Raw genomic sequence first — 17751 nt, 5'->3', positions numbered from 1 at the left:
ACCATGGTTTAACAACACCTGCACGTTACAGCCAACAACTTAATTGAAGGCTTGACATTCATACAAGGGCTACAAGTACTCCGCTTTTCCAACTGCTGGTTTTAATTTTGTGCTATTAAAGATGGCACTCTTAATTTCCTATGAGACACCATAACATGTTAAACAACATATTACAATTTCATTAATACATTAAAATACTTTTAAAAGCCTGGGAAAATAAAAAATGAATTGCTTTGGTGCCAAAAACTAAGTGTTGCCTCTGGGGAGGGAATTCCACAAATGGGATGCCACTATTGAAAGCTCTCTTTGTGGTCACCACTCTCCTCACGTGGTAGAGAAATGCAAGAAGACAATAAGGGATGCTAAAAAAGAATTTGAGGAGCACATTGCTAAGAACATAAAAACCAACAACAAAAAATTCTATCAATACATTCAAAGCAGGAGACCATCTAGGGAGACAATTGGACCATTGGATGATAAGGGAGTCAAAGGTGTACTAAAGAACGATAAGGAGATTGCAGAGAAGCTAAATGAATTCTTTGCATCTGTCTTCACAGTGGAAGATATAGGGCAGATCCCTGAACCTGAACTAACATTTGCAGGAAGGGATTCTGAGGAACTAAGACAAATAGTGGTAACGAGAGAGGAAGTTCTAAGCTTAATGGACAATATAAAAACTGACAAATCACCGGGCCCGGATGGCATCCACCCGAGAGTTCTCAAAGAACTCAAAGGTGAAATTGCTGATCTGCTAACTAAAATATGTAACTTGTCCCTCGGGTCCTCCTCCGTGCCTGAGGACTGGAAAGTGGCAAATGTAACGCCAATCTTCAAAAAGGGATCCAGAGGGGATCCCGGAAATTACAGGCCAGTTAGCTTAACTTCTGTCCCTGGAAAACTGGTAGAAAGTATTATTAAAGCTAGATTAACTAAGCACATAGAAGAACAAGCCTTGCTGAAGCAGAGCCAGCATGGCTTCTGCAAGGGAAAGTCCTGTCTCAGTAACCTATTAGAATTCTTTGAGAGTGTCAACAAGCATATAGATAGAGGTGATCCAGTGGACATAGTGTACTTAGACTTTCAGAAAGCGTTTGACAAATTACCTCACCAAAGGCTTCTGAGGAAGCTTAGCAGTCATGGAATAAGAGGAGAGGTCCTCTTGTGGATAAGGAATTGGTTAAGAAGCAGAAAGCAGAGAGTAGGAATAAACGGACAGTTCTCCCAATGGAGGGCTGTAGAAAGTGGAGTCCCTCAAGGATCGGTATTGGGACCTGTACTTTTCAACTTGTTCATTAATGACCTAGAATTAGGAGTGAGCAGTGAAGTGGCCAAGTTTGCTGATGACACTAAATTGTTCAGGGTTGTTAAAACAAAAAAGGGATTGCGAAGAGCTCCAAAAAGACCTCTCCAAACTGAGTGAATGGGCGGAAAAATGGCAAATGCAATTCAATATAAACAAGTGTAAAATTATGCATATTGGAGCAAAAAATCTGAATTTCACATATACGCTCATGGGGTCTGAACTGGCGGTGACCGACCAGGAGAGAGACCTCGGGGTTGTAGTGGACAGCACGATGAAAATGTCGACCCAGTGTGCGGCAGCTGTGAAAAAGGCAAATTCCATGCTAGCAATAATTAGGAAAGGTATTGAAAATAAAACAGCTGATATCATAATGCCGTTGTATAAATCTATGGTGCGGCCGCATTTGGAATACTGTGTATAGTTCTGGTCGCCTCATCTCAAAAAGGATACTATAGAGTTGGAAAAGGTTCAGAAGAGGGCAACCAGAATGATCAAGGGGATGGAGCGACTCCCTTACGAGGAAAGGTTGCAGCATTTGGGACTTTTTAGTTTAGAGAAAAGGCGGGTCAGAGGAGACATGATAGAAGTGTATAAAATTATGCATGGCATTGAGAAAGTGGATAGAGAAAAGTTCTTCTCCCTCTCTCATAATACTAGAACTCGTGGACATTCAAAGAAGCTGAATGTTGGAAGATTCAGGACAGACAAAAGGAAGTACTTCTTTACTCAGCGCATAGTTAAACTATGGAATTTGCTCCCACAAGATGCAGTAATGGCCACCAGCTTGAATGGCTTTAAAAGAAGATTAGACAAATTCATGGAGGACGGGGCTATCAATGGCTACTAGCCATGATGGCTGTGCTGTGCCACCCTAGTCAGAGGCAGCATGCTTCTGAAAACCAGTTGCCGGAAGCCTCAGGAGGGGAGAGTGTTCTTGCACTCGGGTCCTGCTTGCGGGCTTCCCCCAGGCACCTGGTTGGCCACTGTGAGAACAGGATTCTGGACTAGATGGGCCACTGGCCTGATCCAGCAGGCTCTTCTTATGTTCTTATGTTCTTAAGGGACAGGGCCGGCTCCAGGCATGCGGGGGCCCTTGGGCATCAGCTTGCTCTGGCCCCCCGGTGGGTGGGTGGGTGTGCACGTGCGCTCGTATGTGCACATGTGCGGCCCCCTGACGCACCCCCCACGTCCCCCCTACCTGTCTAGTCTTTACCATTGCCCTTAATGAAGATGGCGACCGCGGTTTCCCTAAGGGGAATGAAGCCTCCGCCACCATCTTTGTTGATGGCACACGTGCGTGCTATGCGTGCACATGTCTGCCATCAACTAAGATGGCGGCAGCGGCTTCAGTACCATAGGGAAGCTGCGGCCGCCATCTTCATTAAGGGCAATGTTAAAAAGCCAGCTGACAGGTAAGTGGAGGGCGGGGGGGGCAGATTGTGGAAGGGGAGCAGAGGGTCCCTCAGGGGCTCCTGTAGCTCCGGGTCCTTGGGCCAGTGCCCAACCTGGCCGCTCTTTAAAACCGACCCTGGGAAGGGACCTCAAGGAGAGCCTCTAAAGTTGACCTCAATACACTCTGAGCAATCACATCAGGACTTGGGAGCAGTTTTTGCTTTCTAGTTCAAGAGCTTAACAATGGATAAATTCAACATATAAAAGAAAAACATTCCTTTTAGGATGGCATTTTCAAAACCCCATTTTCAATTTCCATGTCTGCAAACGCTAGTGAATATCCTATTCACCTCTCCTTTTCCCCTGGAAAAAATCTTGGCAGTGCCTGCCACAAACAGCTGTTTCCCTGCACAGCAGATAAGTGTCAATGGGCCCTAGGATTTCTTATCGGAAGACCATTCACAACCAGCTAGGGAGCACACTTCAATTACCAACAGAAAACAAAGAAGCTGCCCGTTGCTTTGCCCACACTTGCAGGATTGCACAGGCCTGCCCTCCCCCATCGCCTCTCTCCTCATCAGGGAAATTCTCGCAGGGTAAAAGTTCAAGAAAAGAATAGTGTGAAATTGTAAAAAGCATAATCCTAGCTTGCCCTCTTCATTAAATGCTTAAAATGTTGCAAAGTCTGGAATCTGTATGGCCTGGGAACTTTTAAAACAAGAGAAAAATGGCTCTGGACAGGACAGCAGCTGTTAGCTGGTGACACAGCAAAACCCAAAAGCAGCCTTCTCCAACCTCCTGTCCTCCAGATGCTTTGGATGGACTACAGCTCCAAATCATCATCATCATCATCCCACCCTTCCTCCCAGTGGGAGCCCACATTGGCAACATTGCCTGGGGCTGATGCAAGTTGTAGTCCAAAACACCTGAAGGGCACAAAGTTGGGGGACGCTATCTCAAAATAACAGGTAGAGGAAGGAGGAAGTATGTGTCTCAGAGTCTGCTAAGCACCCAGAACATCCTTAGTAACCAATTTAGCAATGCACGCTCTGGCACCAATTTTAAATGTGAAAGGAGGAAAAATGAAGGGGGGGGGAAGCCTCTATGGAAGCTGCTGCACAAAGAAAGCAATGACTACAGCAATAACTGACTAGGAGTTGCCATGGGGAGGCACAAATCATGTCCAGTGGGATGATTGACAGGTGACATCAGATGAGACCACCCGAGAGGTGGGCATTGTTTGTAAGAAATGGCCTCTTAGTGGGCTATTTGGAGGGGCTAAGTGGGCTTAATTCAGAGGTTGCATTAGCCCCCAGTGGTGGCTGGTAGCTCCATGTCAGTGAGGCAGTGGAATACACTCCAGGTTTTAGCTTTAATGAGCTGAAGCACTTTGGACAGCTCCTTGAAAGTTTGGAATAAAACCCAGAGCAGATTCCATTGTCCCACTGACATGGAGCCACCAGCAGCCATTGTTAGCACCCAAGGCCACTGAATTATAGAGCTGAGAGGGACACAAAAAATTCACTTCAACCCCCTTGCCCTAAGACAGGGATCTTCCACATAACCAAAGCTCCAGGCATGGCTGCAGAGCACTGCTCGGTGTTAAAACAGAACTACAGATCTGCTACATATATGGATCAAGGGGTGGGTAACACTTCTCCTTATTAGGTTTATGATTGACTTATCCTGCTTCCAAACTGCAGCTTTAAAAACTCCTGTCTATGCAGGTCCACATTTTATTATTTTAGGGGGTAAAGCAACAATTTTAGAGATAGCCAGTGTGGTGTGATGCAGAGGCTGGAGATGACTCTGGGTCAGTCATTCTCTCTCAGCATAGCCTACTTCATAGGGTTGCTGAGAAGATAAAATGGGGTGGAAAGAACTTTGTATGCACATCTGAGCCCTTTGGAGGAAGAGCAGGATAAACATGAAATAATATGTTTATTAGAGTTCCATTCTAGAAATTTTGCGGTACAGACATATAGAAAAGACCAGAGATAAGAAGTAGGTTTCTCCTGCAGAGGCAATATATGTCCATAGGCACCACTCATCATTTCTTCAGGTCAGGGTACACAACATTCACACTTCTGGAACATCATAAAGGCTAGGAGAAAAAATGTGCTAAGTAGCCATGGTATAGCAGGGAGATGTACATTGGCTTGATTTGTTATTATACAGCCACAAGAGTGGCTGTATACTATAGCCGGCAAGGATTTTTTGCATTCCGTAATGTTAAATTGAAAATATCCCCCATTCCATTTGGATGCTTCCCATAAGCTCATTTCAAAACAAAACCTTACAAAACTTATAATCCTGAACTCATAAATACTTGCTTAACAACCCTCTAAATTTTCATGACGATACACACAACAGTCAGAGAGAATCGAGAGTTCCAAGTTTAAAAAGACAGGGTGGGGAGACCTGTTAGACTTTTTTTTCTTTTTTAATTTGTTGAAATTAATTAAAAATCAGCCATGTTCACAGAGTACCTGGAATCCTATTACTGACCTTGCCCCATACTCTGACCTTCATCTTCTGCAGACTGAAAGTTAAAAAACGCCTGGCCAATTTTTAATTAATTTAAGAAAGTCAGTGATAAGCCCGGGCATGCTCAGTAAGAACCAACTGTCAGTGTTCTAAAAGCCAGACTCACAGCTGCTGGGCTTGCCTAATCAGGTAGCCATACTCACACTATTTATTTATTTATTTATTTATTTATCTATTTATCTATTTATTACATTTATATACTGCCCCATAGCCGAAGCTCTCTGGGCAGTTTACAGCAATTAAAAACAAATATACAAATTTAAAAACAATTTTTTAAAGAAAGAATTTAAAAACACATGCTAAAATGCCTGGGAGAAGAGGAAAGCCTTGACCTGGCACTGAAAAGATAACAGTGTTGGCGCCAGGTGCACCTCATCCCAAAAATCATTCCATAATTTGGGGGCCACCACTGAGAAGGCCGTCTCCCTTGTTGCCAGACTCCCAGCTTCCCCCGGAGTAGGCACCCCGAGGAGGGCCTTGGATGTTGAGCGTAGTGTATGGGTGGGTTCATATTGGGAGAGGCGTTCCATCAGGTATTGTGGTCCCAAGCCATGTACGGCTTTATAGGTTAAAACCAGCACCTTGAACCAAGCTCGGAAAGATACAGGCAGCCAATGCAAGCATGCCAGAATCAGTTTTATACGTTCGAACCATCTGGTCCCTGTTACCAATCTGGCCACTGCATTTTGCACAAGCTGCAGTTTCCGAACTGTCTTCAAAGGCAGCCCCACATAGAGTGCATTGCGGTAATCTAACTTGGAGGTTACCACAGCATGGACAACTGAAGCCAGGTTATCTCTGTCCAGATAGGGGCATAGCTGGGCCACCAACCGAAGTTGGTAGAAGGCACTCTGTGCCACCAAGGCTACCTGAGCCTCAAGTGACAGAGATGGTTCTAGCAGAACCCCAAAGCTACAAACCTGCTCCTTCAGGGGAAGTGCAACCCCATCCAAGACAGGTTGGACATCCACCATCCGGTCAGAAGAACCACCCACTAGCAGCATCTCAGTCTTGACTGGATTGAGCCTCAGTTTATTAGCCCTCATCCAGTCCATTGTCGCAGCCAGGCACCAGTTCAGCACATTGACAGCCTCACCTGAAGAAGATGAAAAGGAGAAACAGAGCTGTGTGTCATCAGCATACTGATGGCAACGCACTCCAAAGCTCCGGATGACCGCACCCAACGGTTTTAAGTAGATGTTGAACAGCATAGGGGACAGAACTGACCCCTGCGGAACCCCATACTGGAGAGTCCAGGGTGCCGAGCAATCCTCCCCAAGCACCACCTTCTGGAGGTGACCTGCCAAGTAGGAGTGGAACCACTACAATGCAGTACCTCCCACTCCCAATTCAGCTAGTCTCCCCAGAAGGATACCATGGTCGATGGTATCGAAAGCCGCTGAGAGATCAAGAAGAATCAACGAAGTCACACTCCCTGTCTCTCTCCCGACAAAGGTCATCATACAGGGCGACCAAGGCTGTTTCCGTGCCAAAACCAGGCCTGAAACCTGACTGAAATGGATCCAGATAATCGGTCTCATCCAAGAGTGTCTGGAGCTGGCCTGCAACCACTCGTTCCAGGACCTTGCCCAGGAATGGAACATTTGCCACCGGCCTATAGTTATTAAAATATTCTGGGTCCAGGGAGGGCCTCTTCAGGAGTGGTCTCACTACCGCCTCTTTCAGGTGGCCAGGGAACACCCCCTCTCACAGAGAGACATTAATCACTTCCCTGGCCCAGCCGGCTGTTCCATCCCTGCTAGCTTTTATTAGCCAAGAAGGGCAAGGATCCAGCACAGAAGTGGTTGCACGAACCTGTCCAAGCACCTTGTCAACGTCCTCAAGCTGCACCAACTGAAACTCATCCAAGAAATCAGGACAAGGCTGTGCGCTGGATACCTCGCTTGATTCACCTACTATAACACTGGAGTCTAAGTCCTGGCGGATGCTAAAGATTTTATCCTGGAAGTGCCTAGCAAGCGCCTAGCAAATTCATTACAGCAGCTTCAGATGGTTCTACCATGTCCCTGGGGCCAGCGTGTAATAGTCCCCGGACAATTCTGAAGAGCTCTGCTGGGTGGCAGATTGATGATTAGATAATGGCAAAACAATATTGTTTTTTTGCTGCCCTCGCTGCCCCTAAATGCAGCTTACCATAGGCACTTACCAATGTATAATTGCATCCACTAGGAATTCGTCTCCATCTGCACTCAAGCCGTCTCCTATATTGTTTCATTGCTCTCAGCTCTGGGGTATATACCATGGAGCCGTACGAGCTCTACACAGGAGAGGGTGCTCAGGAGCAATCATGTCAACCACCCAGGTTATTTCTGTATTCCACAGTTCAACCAGGGTTTCGACAGGAGCGCCAGCCCTATCAGCCAGAAAACTCTCCGGAGCCCTTTGGAAACCATCCGGATCCATTAGTCTCCATCTGGATCCATGGTTAGTCTCTGGGGGCAGACCAACTTAATAGGCTCCCCACCCTTGCAGAGGGGAAAAGCCACTGTAAGTCTAAACTTCAGCAAGCAGTGATCTGTCCATGACAGAGGGACTGATGTAAGGCCCCCCACATTCAGATCACCAACTCCATGTCCAGATGCAAAAACCAAATCTAGAGTATGCCCTGCTACATGTGTTGGGCCAATGACATATTGGGACAGTCCCATGGTTGTCATGGAGACCATGAAATCCTGAGCCGCCCCGAATAAGGTGGCCTCTGCATGGAAGTTGACATCCCCCAGAACCAACATTTATTTCACTTTAGATAGTCATGGCTTCCCCCAAAGAATCCTGGGAAGTGTAGTTTGTGAAGGGTGCTGACAGGAGACTCCTACTCCCCTGACAGAGCTCCAGCGGCCAGAGTGGTTTAACAGTCAGCAGCTCTAATTGAAGCTCTGTGAGGGGAACAGGGCATCTCCTAGCAACTCTCAGCACCCTTCACTAACTACACTTGCCAGGATACTTTGGGGAAAGCCATGACTGTCTTAAGTGGAATAAAGACCTGATGTGTGGATGTGGCCAGGGACAGCTTTGGTTTAAATTTGTGTGGGAGGCTACATGTGCCTGCTGTAGAATATAAAGGTGAGGGGAACCCTGAAAACAAATGATATTGTTCACAATATTTTCCTTTGGAAAGGAAAGGGACTTCTCCTCTGCCCAGTGCCCACCCAGTCCCACCCACCCAATCTCCTCCCCTCCCCCTCCCCTGCCCTTCCCCCAGGTCAGTTTCACCTATCTTAAGCATGATTGCATGGGAGTAAATCCCCTTGAAGTCAAAAAGCATGCTAATGATCAAACCTGCTCTTCCCTCCTCATCCCTCCTATCCCCCCTCCTCCTCCTCCCCTCGCCCTCCTCCTCCCCCCATGATCAGTTTTACCTATCGTAAGCATGATTGCATGGGAGTAAATCCCATTGAACTCAATAAACATGCAAATGATCAAACCTGCCTTCCCTTCTCCTCTCCCTTCCTCTTCCCTCCCTTCCTTGTTCCTCCTCTCCTGCCCACTCCAGCCATCACTCCCTCCTCCTCCCCCCATGGTTAGTTTTACCTATCCTGACTGCACAGGAGTAAATCACACTGAACTCAATAAGCATGCAAATGATCAAAACTGCCCTCTTTCTCCCCTCCCCCTCCTCGCCATCCCCTGTGGTCAGTTTCACCTATCCTAAGCATGATTCCAGGGCAGTGAATCTCACTGAACTCAATAAGCATTCAAATGATCAATCAATTCTCAGCCAACTTGCACAGGATCCCATTTCTTACTTCCCGGATTAAAAAGCAGAGAAATCTGGTTCGAGATTTTAAATGTTTTAATGTATTGGATGTTTTATTTTGTACGTCGCCCAGAGTGGCTGGACAACAAGCCAGATGGGCGACTAATAAATCCAATAAATAAATATCTTGTGGCTGCCTCCTCTCAATTTCCCATTCCAGAAGCAAAGGGAGAAACAGACAACCTAATCACACCCACACACACACCCCACACACACACTAAATTTTCATTCCATTTTCAACAAATGAAGGCCATGGATCAATGCCAGGAAATTTGTGGGTTCCATGATTTGCTGTTGAATCTCCTCTCCTTGGAATTCTCACTGACCCCTAACAGCCCTACTTTGGGGTACAAGTCTGCCGTTGTGTTCTACACAGATTAAGAAATTTGGTGGCACCTTAAACACAAAACTGTTTTGTGTGTGCTGTTAACAGATAAACATGGCTACCCCTCTGAAATTCCATGCCCATTATTATCTTGAGCTACTCATTCACATTCTTAGGCACTGCTCCAAGTGCCCAAGTATCACTGAAATCATTTGTGGTCTAGTTTTAAGTAATAGCTCTTATTATTGTTTCTGTGAGCATTCATATACTGCCATACAAATCACAGGTACTTGGTTATAGCAACTGTTGGAGGCGTGTTGAAAGAGATGCCATTTTAAAGTGTCATGTCTTCACTGGTTTATTTTTTTAAGCAGGTCAGGATAAAGAGTGTTCTCAAACAAGTTCTGGAAGCTGTCGTTTAGCTAATTATTGCTTACCTTACAACACTTTTTTGGCAAGATGTATTTTACTTCCTTTCTACAATGAGGCAAATGTCAACCGCTACAAGTACTTATAGGATAATTCCACTGAGGATTTAGAGTCATTACCCATTTCCAGTCCTAAAGCTCTCAGATCATTAGCTACAACATTCACATCAGTCTGGGCTTCAGCCAGTACCACATCTGTCCTCTCGTGAAAATCTGCATGACATTCAATCTAAGCCAGCCCAAACCCAACTCTTCTGTTTTGTGTTTCCTGCATTCCTCCAGCTTCTCCTAAAGGCAGACTTTCCCGCCATTTTCTTTAGCCTGTTTGAGGCTAAGAAGATTTTGTTTGCTGACCACAGACTCATTTTGCATGCAGTTGAATCTTGAAGCAATGAAAAGAATATATCCAATCAGGAAAAGAAACATGTTTGTCTAAATATGTGCAGCTGCCACTTCAGCAATACCTCAATGAGAAGTTATACTTCAAATTACTCAAACATGAGTCCCAATACATATTCCAGTGATAATCAAATGTGGATTTTACCCCTGGCTTCTATTGGAACTAGCAAAAATAAATACATAAATAAACTGAGGAAGGAACAAACATTCCTACTAAGACTTGAGCCCAAATATTTGTCTCCAATTCTTGACTTTTGCAATTTCTTCTTAACCATCTGCTTACTTGTAGGTCTCCATTCTCAAGTGAGACTCATGAGATTCCCACCCATGATATTAACCAAGCAACTTTGTGATATGGGCTGTCCAAACTACAATTCTCAAGCCTCCAAACTGTAATTCTCAAAACTCTGAGTTTTCCTTCTTCTTGCTAGGACCTTGGTGTCAGGAAACACTAAAGTTCCTGGACAGCAATTTCTAAAGTACCACTCAGCAAACATTTGAGTCCAAAATGGATATAAAGGCTACCCATTACACATTTTAAAAAGCAGTGGCAGGAAACTGAGCAGAGATGCCCATTTCAGTATTGAGAAAAAAGTACTTGCCTTCCATTCCATTTGTTCACCAACAAAGAGCAACAAAGTGCTTGCCCACTATAACAATTTTCAGACTGAAATGCTAATAAGCAATAACAGATCTCAGGAACTTTGCCATGGCATATAATATGCTGACCTTAAGGCTGCAGCCAAGACCTGGCTCCTGCTTGGAACATGCCATCATTAATAGAAGCAATTGCCTTTTGTCTAGTGCAAGGGTGGGTACCTTTTTTCCTGTCAAGAGCCACATCCTCTTGGAAATAATCTGTGGGAAACCACATTCCAGTGATGGGCGGGACCAGAGACAATAATGGGTGGAGCCAGAGGAAAGGGTGGTGCTTGCAACACTGCATAGCTTTCTCTCTCTCACTCTCCCTTGTGCCACCCCATCTTTTTCTCCATCTGCCTATCACATGCACATAACAAGGAACTTCATCTTCTGAAGCCCTTCTTCATGTGCCCCTGATGAATGAGGCAAGGCAGGTAGCTATAAGAGAGAAGGCTTTTTCACCAGTGGCATTCTGTTACATTATGCCTTCCTAGAGAAGGGGTGTCTGATGCTTACACTGTCATCTTTTAGGTGACAATCTTTTTATTCTCCCAGGCTTTTAGTCTTTCAGTGTGCATTTAAATGTTAGTGCTTTAGAACCTTTCACTGCTGTTGGTTTTCCCAACAGGGTCACTGTTTTTTGAACTTCATATTTTTATTTTATGGTCTTCACCTCTATGTTGAGAAGCACCTGAAGAGCTTTGGCTACTGGGTAGTATAGAAATTTAGTAGTAAGCAAGTAAGTAAACAAATAAGAAAGCAATTCCAAGAGGAGTGGTCTAGAGAGCAAGAAGGAGCCCATAGTAACGTGAAATTAGATTGGGGTCCACAGGTTGCTCATCATCACTGACAGAAACAGAATGAAAAGCCCCAGTTCTCCAGCCTCCCCAATGCTAGAAAATTCCCATTAGAGATGGCAAGCGCCTGGCTAGGTAGGAAGTATATTTCTAACAAGCAATTGATCTCAGTTCATGTAACATTCCAGTATCGCACTGCTGAGGAAACAGTCTGCACAGTTGCAGAGCAGGCATTCCAAATATGTACTTGTCTTAGCCACTCCTAAGCGCACAAGTTCAAGCTCTGTAAACCTGACAGAATCAACCAAAATCACCTTAGTTCATCAGGGTGAGAGCAACAGCAAACACTCCAATCCATATCTTGGAAGTGCTACTAGCCCTGGCTGACCCAGTGCTCGGAGAGTTCAGAGAACCTTACAAGCATCTGGGACACTTGGAGCATCTTCTATTGTTTTCATTCATACCACCTGTTCTGAGATATAATCATCCTGCCCCATCCTGGCCAAAGAAAAGAAGAGCCTTGACAACTGAAACAAAACAGACCACAGTTGTTACAACTTTCTCCTTGGAACACAAAAGGCGGGAGGGAGACTCATAACTCAGCAGCAGAGCACATGTTTTGCATACAAAGGGCCCTGCTATCTCCAGCTAAGAATGATCTCAAGGAGCAGAGCTGGGAAAGAATCCTGTCCGAGACCTTGGAGAACCACTGTCAGTCAGAGCAGGCCCTGACTAGATGGGGTAACAGAACTATCGGGTTGCATCCAACAAAGTCATCCTGTTAGTGCAAGGACTGTGCAATGGGATGAAGGGCCCGTAGCTCAGTGGTAGAACAGCTGCTTTGCATACAGAAGATCCCAGATTCAGTCCCCAGCATCTCCAAGTAGGGCTAGGAGACAATCCTGTCTGAAATTCTGGAGAGCCACGGCCAGTCAGTGTAGACAATACTGAGCTAGATGGACCAATGGTCTGACTCAATACAAGGGAGTTTCCTGTATTCCTGGGATTTCCTCTCTTTCTCTTCTCCCTGACTCCCTCTCCAAATCTGCAGCAGAGGGTGGGAGGGGCAGAACCCAGAACAGATTTGGGGTGGGCACATGGGGAGAGGAGAGGGAGAGGAAGTCCTGTTGCACAGGAAGAAATCCTTGCACTAATTGGGCAACTTTGTTGGATGCAACCCACAGGTTTTAACCCTACCATGTACTGAATTTAATATTCTCTTGGTGATAGGTTGCTACTAGTGTGGACACCAGCTTCCATAAAGAAGACTATACTGTATATAGGAATATATTCCTATTTATAGGAATATAAATAAATATATATTTATTTATATTCCTCACCTTTTAGGACAACTCCTTTCAAGGTGACTTACAACATTCAAAAGCAAAACATCACATTAGCAAAAGCAATAAAATCACAACTATGGAACATAAAACATGGCTAAAAAGTTTTCTATAACAGCAGATAAAAAAGAGAAAAACCCAGAGAGGGGAGAGAGAGAGAGAGAGAGAGAGAGAGAGAGAGAGAGAGAGAGCGCACAAAATGGCACTAGAAAATGTTGGGAATGTCAAAGAAACAGTCAAGTGCCTGATGTGCTTTGGTGGAAACCTTCCTCAAGAACAAAATAATTTAACTTGTTGGATTGTTCTAGTTTTTGTTGTTGTTGTTTATTTTGCCAGATTAGAACTATGTACACAGTCATCAGTGCCACTTTCTGAATTCCCACAATAGTGCAAATTGCAACAGCTGCACAGGCATCCCCCATGAGGAAGCACCACAAAAATTGTGCCTCCAGGCGATACTGCACAACCACAAGGCCACCAGGGAGCCTGCATGCTCCTGAAATCCTGGCACATGGGCACTATTAAGTGTGAACCAGCCCTTAGTGCAGGGGTAAATAACCTTTTTTTCCTGTTGATAGCCACATCCAGGGTGATCTGTTGATTGGGGGGCATTGATTGGACAGTGATCTGTGAGGCAGAAGGCAGCAGCGGCTAGGACTAAAAGTGAGCAGGGCCAAGCCCTTCTTTCTCTCTTTTTCTCCCCCTGCCCCCCCCCCCGTTGGACTGCAAGGGAAGGAACAGCTTATCTTGTCAGGGGTCAGAATAGACCACTTAGCAAGGGGCTTTTGAAATGCCAGACTGAGGGCACTATGAAATTAAGCTGAAGTCTGCAGTTTGCACACCCCTGGCTTAGTGTGACTGTATGAACTTTAGGCATGCACTCACAAGATCATATGGGGGGGATTTCATGGGCATATGTGTTGTACTTCTAAAAGTAGTGTCACAACACTTCCATTGCACCTGGGCAAAAGTAATGTAACAAGAGCTCAGCTGAAACAGACCAAAGCCCCATCATGCTCAGCATCCTGTTCCCACAGTGGCCTACCAGATGCTTATTGGAAGCCCACAAGCAGGACAAGAGTGCAATGACTCTCTCTGTTCATGTATGTTCCCTTAGTATTGGTATACTTACTATGCTGCCTCTGATACTGGAGGTAATCTAGATCCATAATAACTAGTAGTAGTCACTGATAGTAAAAAAAAAAAAGGCAGAAAGGCCAAATAAAATCAGCCACGTTTTATACCTAGACTCAGATGAATACAATGGTTTCCACTTGCTTAAATGATCCCTGCAGCTGTGCCTTTGCAGAAGTTTGATATGCAGATGTTAATAAGTGAGAATGCTGTGAAAAGCTTTACCTGTTGATTTCTACACATCAAGTTGCTGTTAAAGGCACAAGGGCAAGGCTGGCTGATTTTTCTTGCACATACATTGTACATGCATTATGCATGCTGCCTTTCATACATGCATGGTACTGGAAATGATCAGATGTGTGCACCACACGTAGAAAGACACGGGAGAAAGTGTGGATTTTGACATGAAAAAATTGCATGCAACTTCACCTCCAAGTCCCCATAACAACCTCACATTCACACACTACTTCATTCTCACATCCTTTATATTCATGATACCTAGAATACTTGCCCTCTTTGACAACACAGCTGTTGCTTCCCAACCAAAGTCAAGATCCCTCACCTGCCATCCTAGTTTCTACGCTTTTCCTTACTCAACTCAGGAAATAAGTCACAATCAAAGCTGTTCAATGGATTCTATCATCCTCCACCTCTTTAAAGAATGTGGAGGTTAGTCCAAAAAATCTCCATGTGGGGTTTGGGAGCCAGTAGGGAACCCAGCAAGCACTCAGCAAGAAGTGAGCATGAGGCTATCCCAGTCCGAACTGCTGAGAGAGACAAGCACAGAACCATTAGCGTATTTAAGGGGATAAGAAGTCAAATTGGTGTAATGTATGAAAACAAGGAAGGTACCTCTGAGCCCCTCTTGTACTTACAGTGGTACAGGTGAATGACCAATGCACAACAGAAAAGGGAAGAGCCAATATTTGGTCAAAATGATGCACATACTGGCTAAAGTTGTGTTTACATTTTCATTATAGACCAACTTCATCAAACACACACACAATGCTTCCAGATTGTCACTATTTTCAGGTATGCTGCAACCTCATCTAACCTTCCTGCAAACAAATCAGAATGTATGCTCACGAGCCTACTTTACCTAATCCCCCTGCAAAAAAAAATTAGGATGAATACTCAATGAATGGGTCCCCTGGAAGCACCCATACACGCAAAAACTTCAGGTGTGTAGGCTTGGTTTTGGAAAACCAGGATTCAAAACCCAACTCTTTCCTGGATTGCTTAAGGCCATGGATGCAACTCACTCAAGTTGTACTTTCTCAGCCTCTGTTGTTCATCTGCAAAATGGGAACATTACAGATGCACCACCAAAAATTATGAGAAGACTAAATAACAGAAAAGGTCATTGAGCATGTTTTTAAAAGAGAAAATGCTTACTATTGAAGGAGATCACCACCATCATCATAAGCTCACCTTTGTAGGGGAGGCGAAGTCGGGGAACGGTGCCCTTTGTGGCACTGCAGTTGGCAAAGGGACTCCAGAGGAGCCACCACCAAGTCACGAGGCCAGCAAAAACAGGTCCCCACTGCATGGTCCCTGGCGTTGCTCTTCACTCAGCTCTTGCTCCCACCGTTGCCCTGCCTTGGCAGGGAGGGACCCCCTTGGCAGCTCAGTGGGGTTGCCTGCCTCCCTGCTCCTCCTTCCCCACTCTTGGCAATCCAGCTGGCTAGAGGCGAGGTGGCTCACCTCGCAAGCCTTCGCTTTCTCCCTCTCTCAGTTAACGCGGCTTGCCCTCAGGAGCTGCAGCAGGCTGCGAGTCTACAACAAAGTTTTATATAGGCAGGGAGGGGGAGGGCTCCACCCAGCTTCTCGCAAGGAGATTGCCAGAGACCAAGAAAGCTTCGGGCGAGTGGGAGGGAGAGGAGGAGGAAGGTCCAGCCCGCCTTCAAGGACTTCCTGGCAGCTGCACGCTCTTGAGGCAGCTGAGCTGTCCACTGCAGGCTCCCAAAGAATGAGCCACCCTCAGGCGGTGTGTGTGTGTGTGTGTTACATTGCTCTTCAGTTCTACCCACTCTCCTGTTGAACTGTTGGGAAATTACTCCCTGCTGTAATTCTACCGACAGACTCCCATCCATTCACACTGAAAGGAGATGGATGCAGTTGATCCTTGGCAATAGGAGTGGGGGAAGCAAGGCCACAGAGCTAATCCCCTGCAATACCCTCCTACTAACGCCCTCTCCTTGCCTGCAACAGTTTTTCCATTCTGAAGAATGCACTCCACCCCCCAATTTGAAAAGAAATATATTGATCACCACTCTGGCCAAATGGACAGATGCCAGGAGTGTCCCTCCAGTTCTCCTCACTGCCAAATGTGTCCATTTGAACTGCCCTATACCTGCTCCCTTTTGTTTCTCCACGCTGATCTCACCGTGTGCGCATCCTGCATAGGTGCCAAAGGCTTCACAAGATAAAAGAGAGCAGTCAAATGGGTTGCCTGATATCGGCTTGCTTTTTAAAACCGTATTGAAACATTTGTGAGTCTGACCAGCCTGGTTACCATAGCAAAATGACAGAATTTAAGAACAGACCTCCTAGGGTTGCACTCCTGCGTTTTGACCACAGCGTGCCTTATTTTCAAGTAAGCACACAGAGGATAGGGCTGCATGGTTCTAAACTGCCTTGAGCACTAGATTTTTTAAAGAGGGAAGGACTGTGCAGAAATTAATACAATGATGATTATGATGATGCCAGTAGCCCATGCAGACTAGCACTCTTTCTGACAATGGCCAAACCCAGATGCATTAAGGTTCAATAAAAGTGTTGGTTTCTAACAGAATACTCAGTTCCAGCATCTTTTTCAGCCTCTAGACAGAAGTAACAACATAGACAACCTGAACTTCCTACCTATTAGCCACTTATGCTACTATATTGACAGAGGTTTTATTGAAAACTATTTAGTTAGATTGAGGATTAGGAAAGGTACCACCAAGGGCCAAGAAGATGTCAGCGTGGTTAACAAGTAGGGTCAAGGAAGCTATTTGAGCAAAAAAGGCTTCCTTCAGAAAGTCCTGCCCAAACGAGGAGAACCAAAAAGGAACACAAACTTTGTCAAAACAAATGCAAGCAAACAATTAGGGATGCAAAAAGAAAAAAGAAAACGAGGAGTACATCACTAAAAATATTAAGATCAGTCAATTAAACATAATTTAAATTCACTAATAGGCAAAAAACCTTGTCGTTTAAGAATGTACCTATAGCCCACAGATACTTCTATCAAACTTTAAAAAGCAGGGAAATTGGGCAGCTATAGTGAATGCACCAGGGGAGCAGGAGACCTGACCACCTCTCTGAGATATTGTGCTGTCCTACAAATGCCAACACAATTTGGGTTGGTCTTTCACAGTCCAATCCACTTTCTGTGTAGTTTGGAGGAATTTGGTAACCTGTGTCTCAAGCATATGATGAGTGGTGGCAACACCTGCCATCCCCAAAGATGGAGAATTAAATTTTTGTATGCTTGTTGGGTTCTTCTGTGTTACTACAGTTTCAACAGAGAATCTAACCTAGAAAATCATATTTCTCTCATTATTCATCCTAGAATTTTGTGTCAAATTTATTTATATTAATTTCAAAGCCTTTTTATTGGTCAATGTCATATGATGGTGAAGACAGCCTTTTGTGTTTCAAACAGGAGGTTATGCTCTA

The 17751-nt window shown here is 45.1% G+C and overlaps 1 protein-coding gene across 1 annotated transcript in view; it reads right to left on the bottom strand.

Moving 5' to 3' along the window:
• The window catches only part of SEMA3G (semaphorin 3G), a 137124-nt gene extending 121206 nt beyond the window's left edge, over nt 1-15918 (bottom strand). Inside the window, exon 1 of the mRNA XM_061617928.1 lies at nt 15520-15918. Coding sequence (XP_061473912.1) covers nt 15520-15637 — 118 coding nt within the window. The 5' untranslated portion in view covers nt 15638-15918. The remainder of the gene's footprint in view (nt 1-15519) is intronic.
• Between the last annotated feature and the right edge of the window lie 1833 nt (nt 15919-17751).

This window comes from Rhineura floridana, chromosome 3 (assembly GCF_030035675.1).
Source record: "Rhineura floridana isolate rRhiFlo1 chromosome 3, rRhiFlo1.hap2, whole genome shotgun sequence".
Taxonomy (NCBI): domain Eukaryota; kingdom Metazoa; phylum Chordata; class Lepidosauria; order Squamata; family Rhineuridae; genus Rhineura; species Rhineura floridana.
The sequence above is the reverse complement of the archived record's forward strand: the minus strand, read 5'-3'. Positions and strand labels throughout refer to the sequence as shown.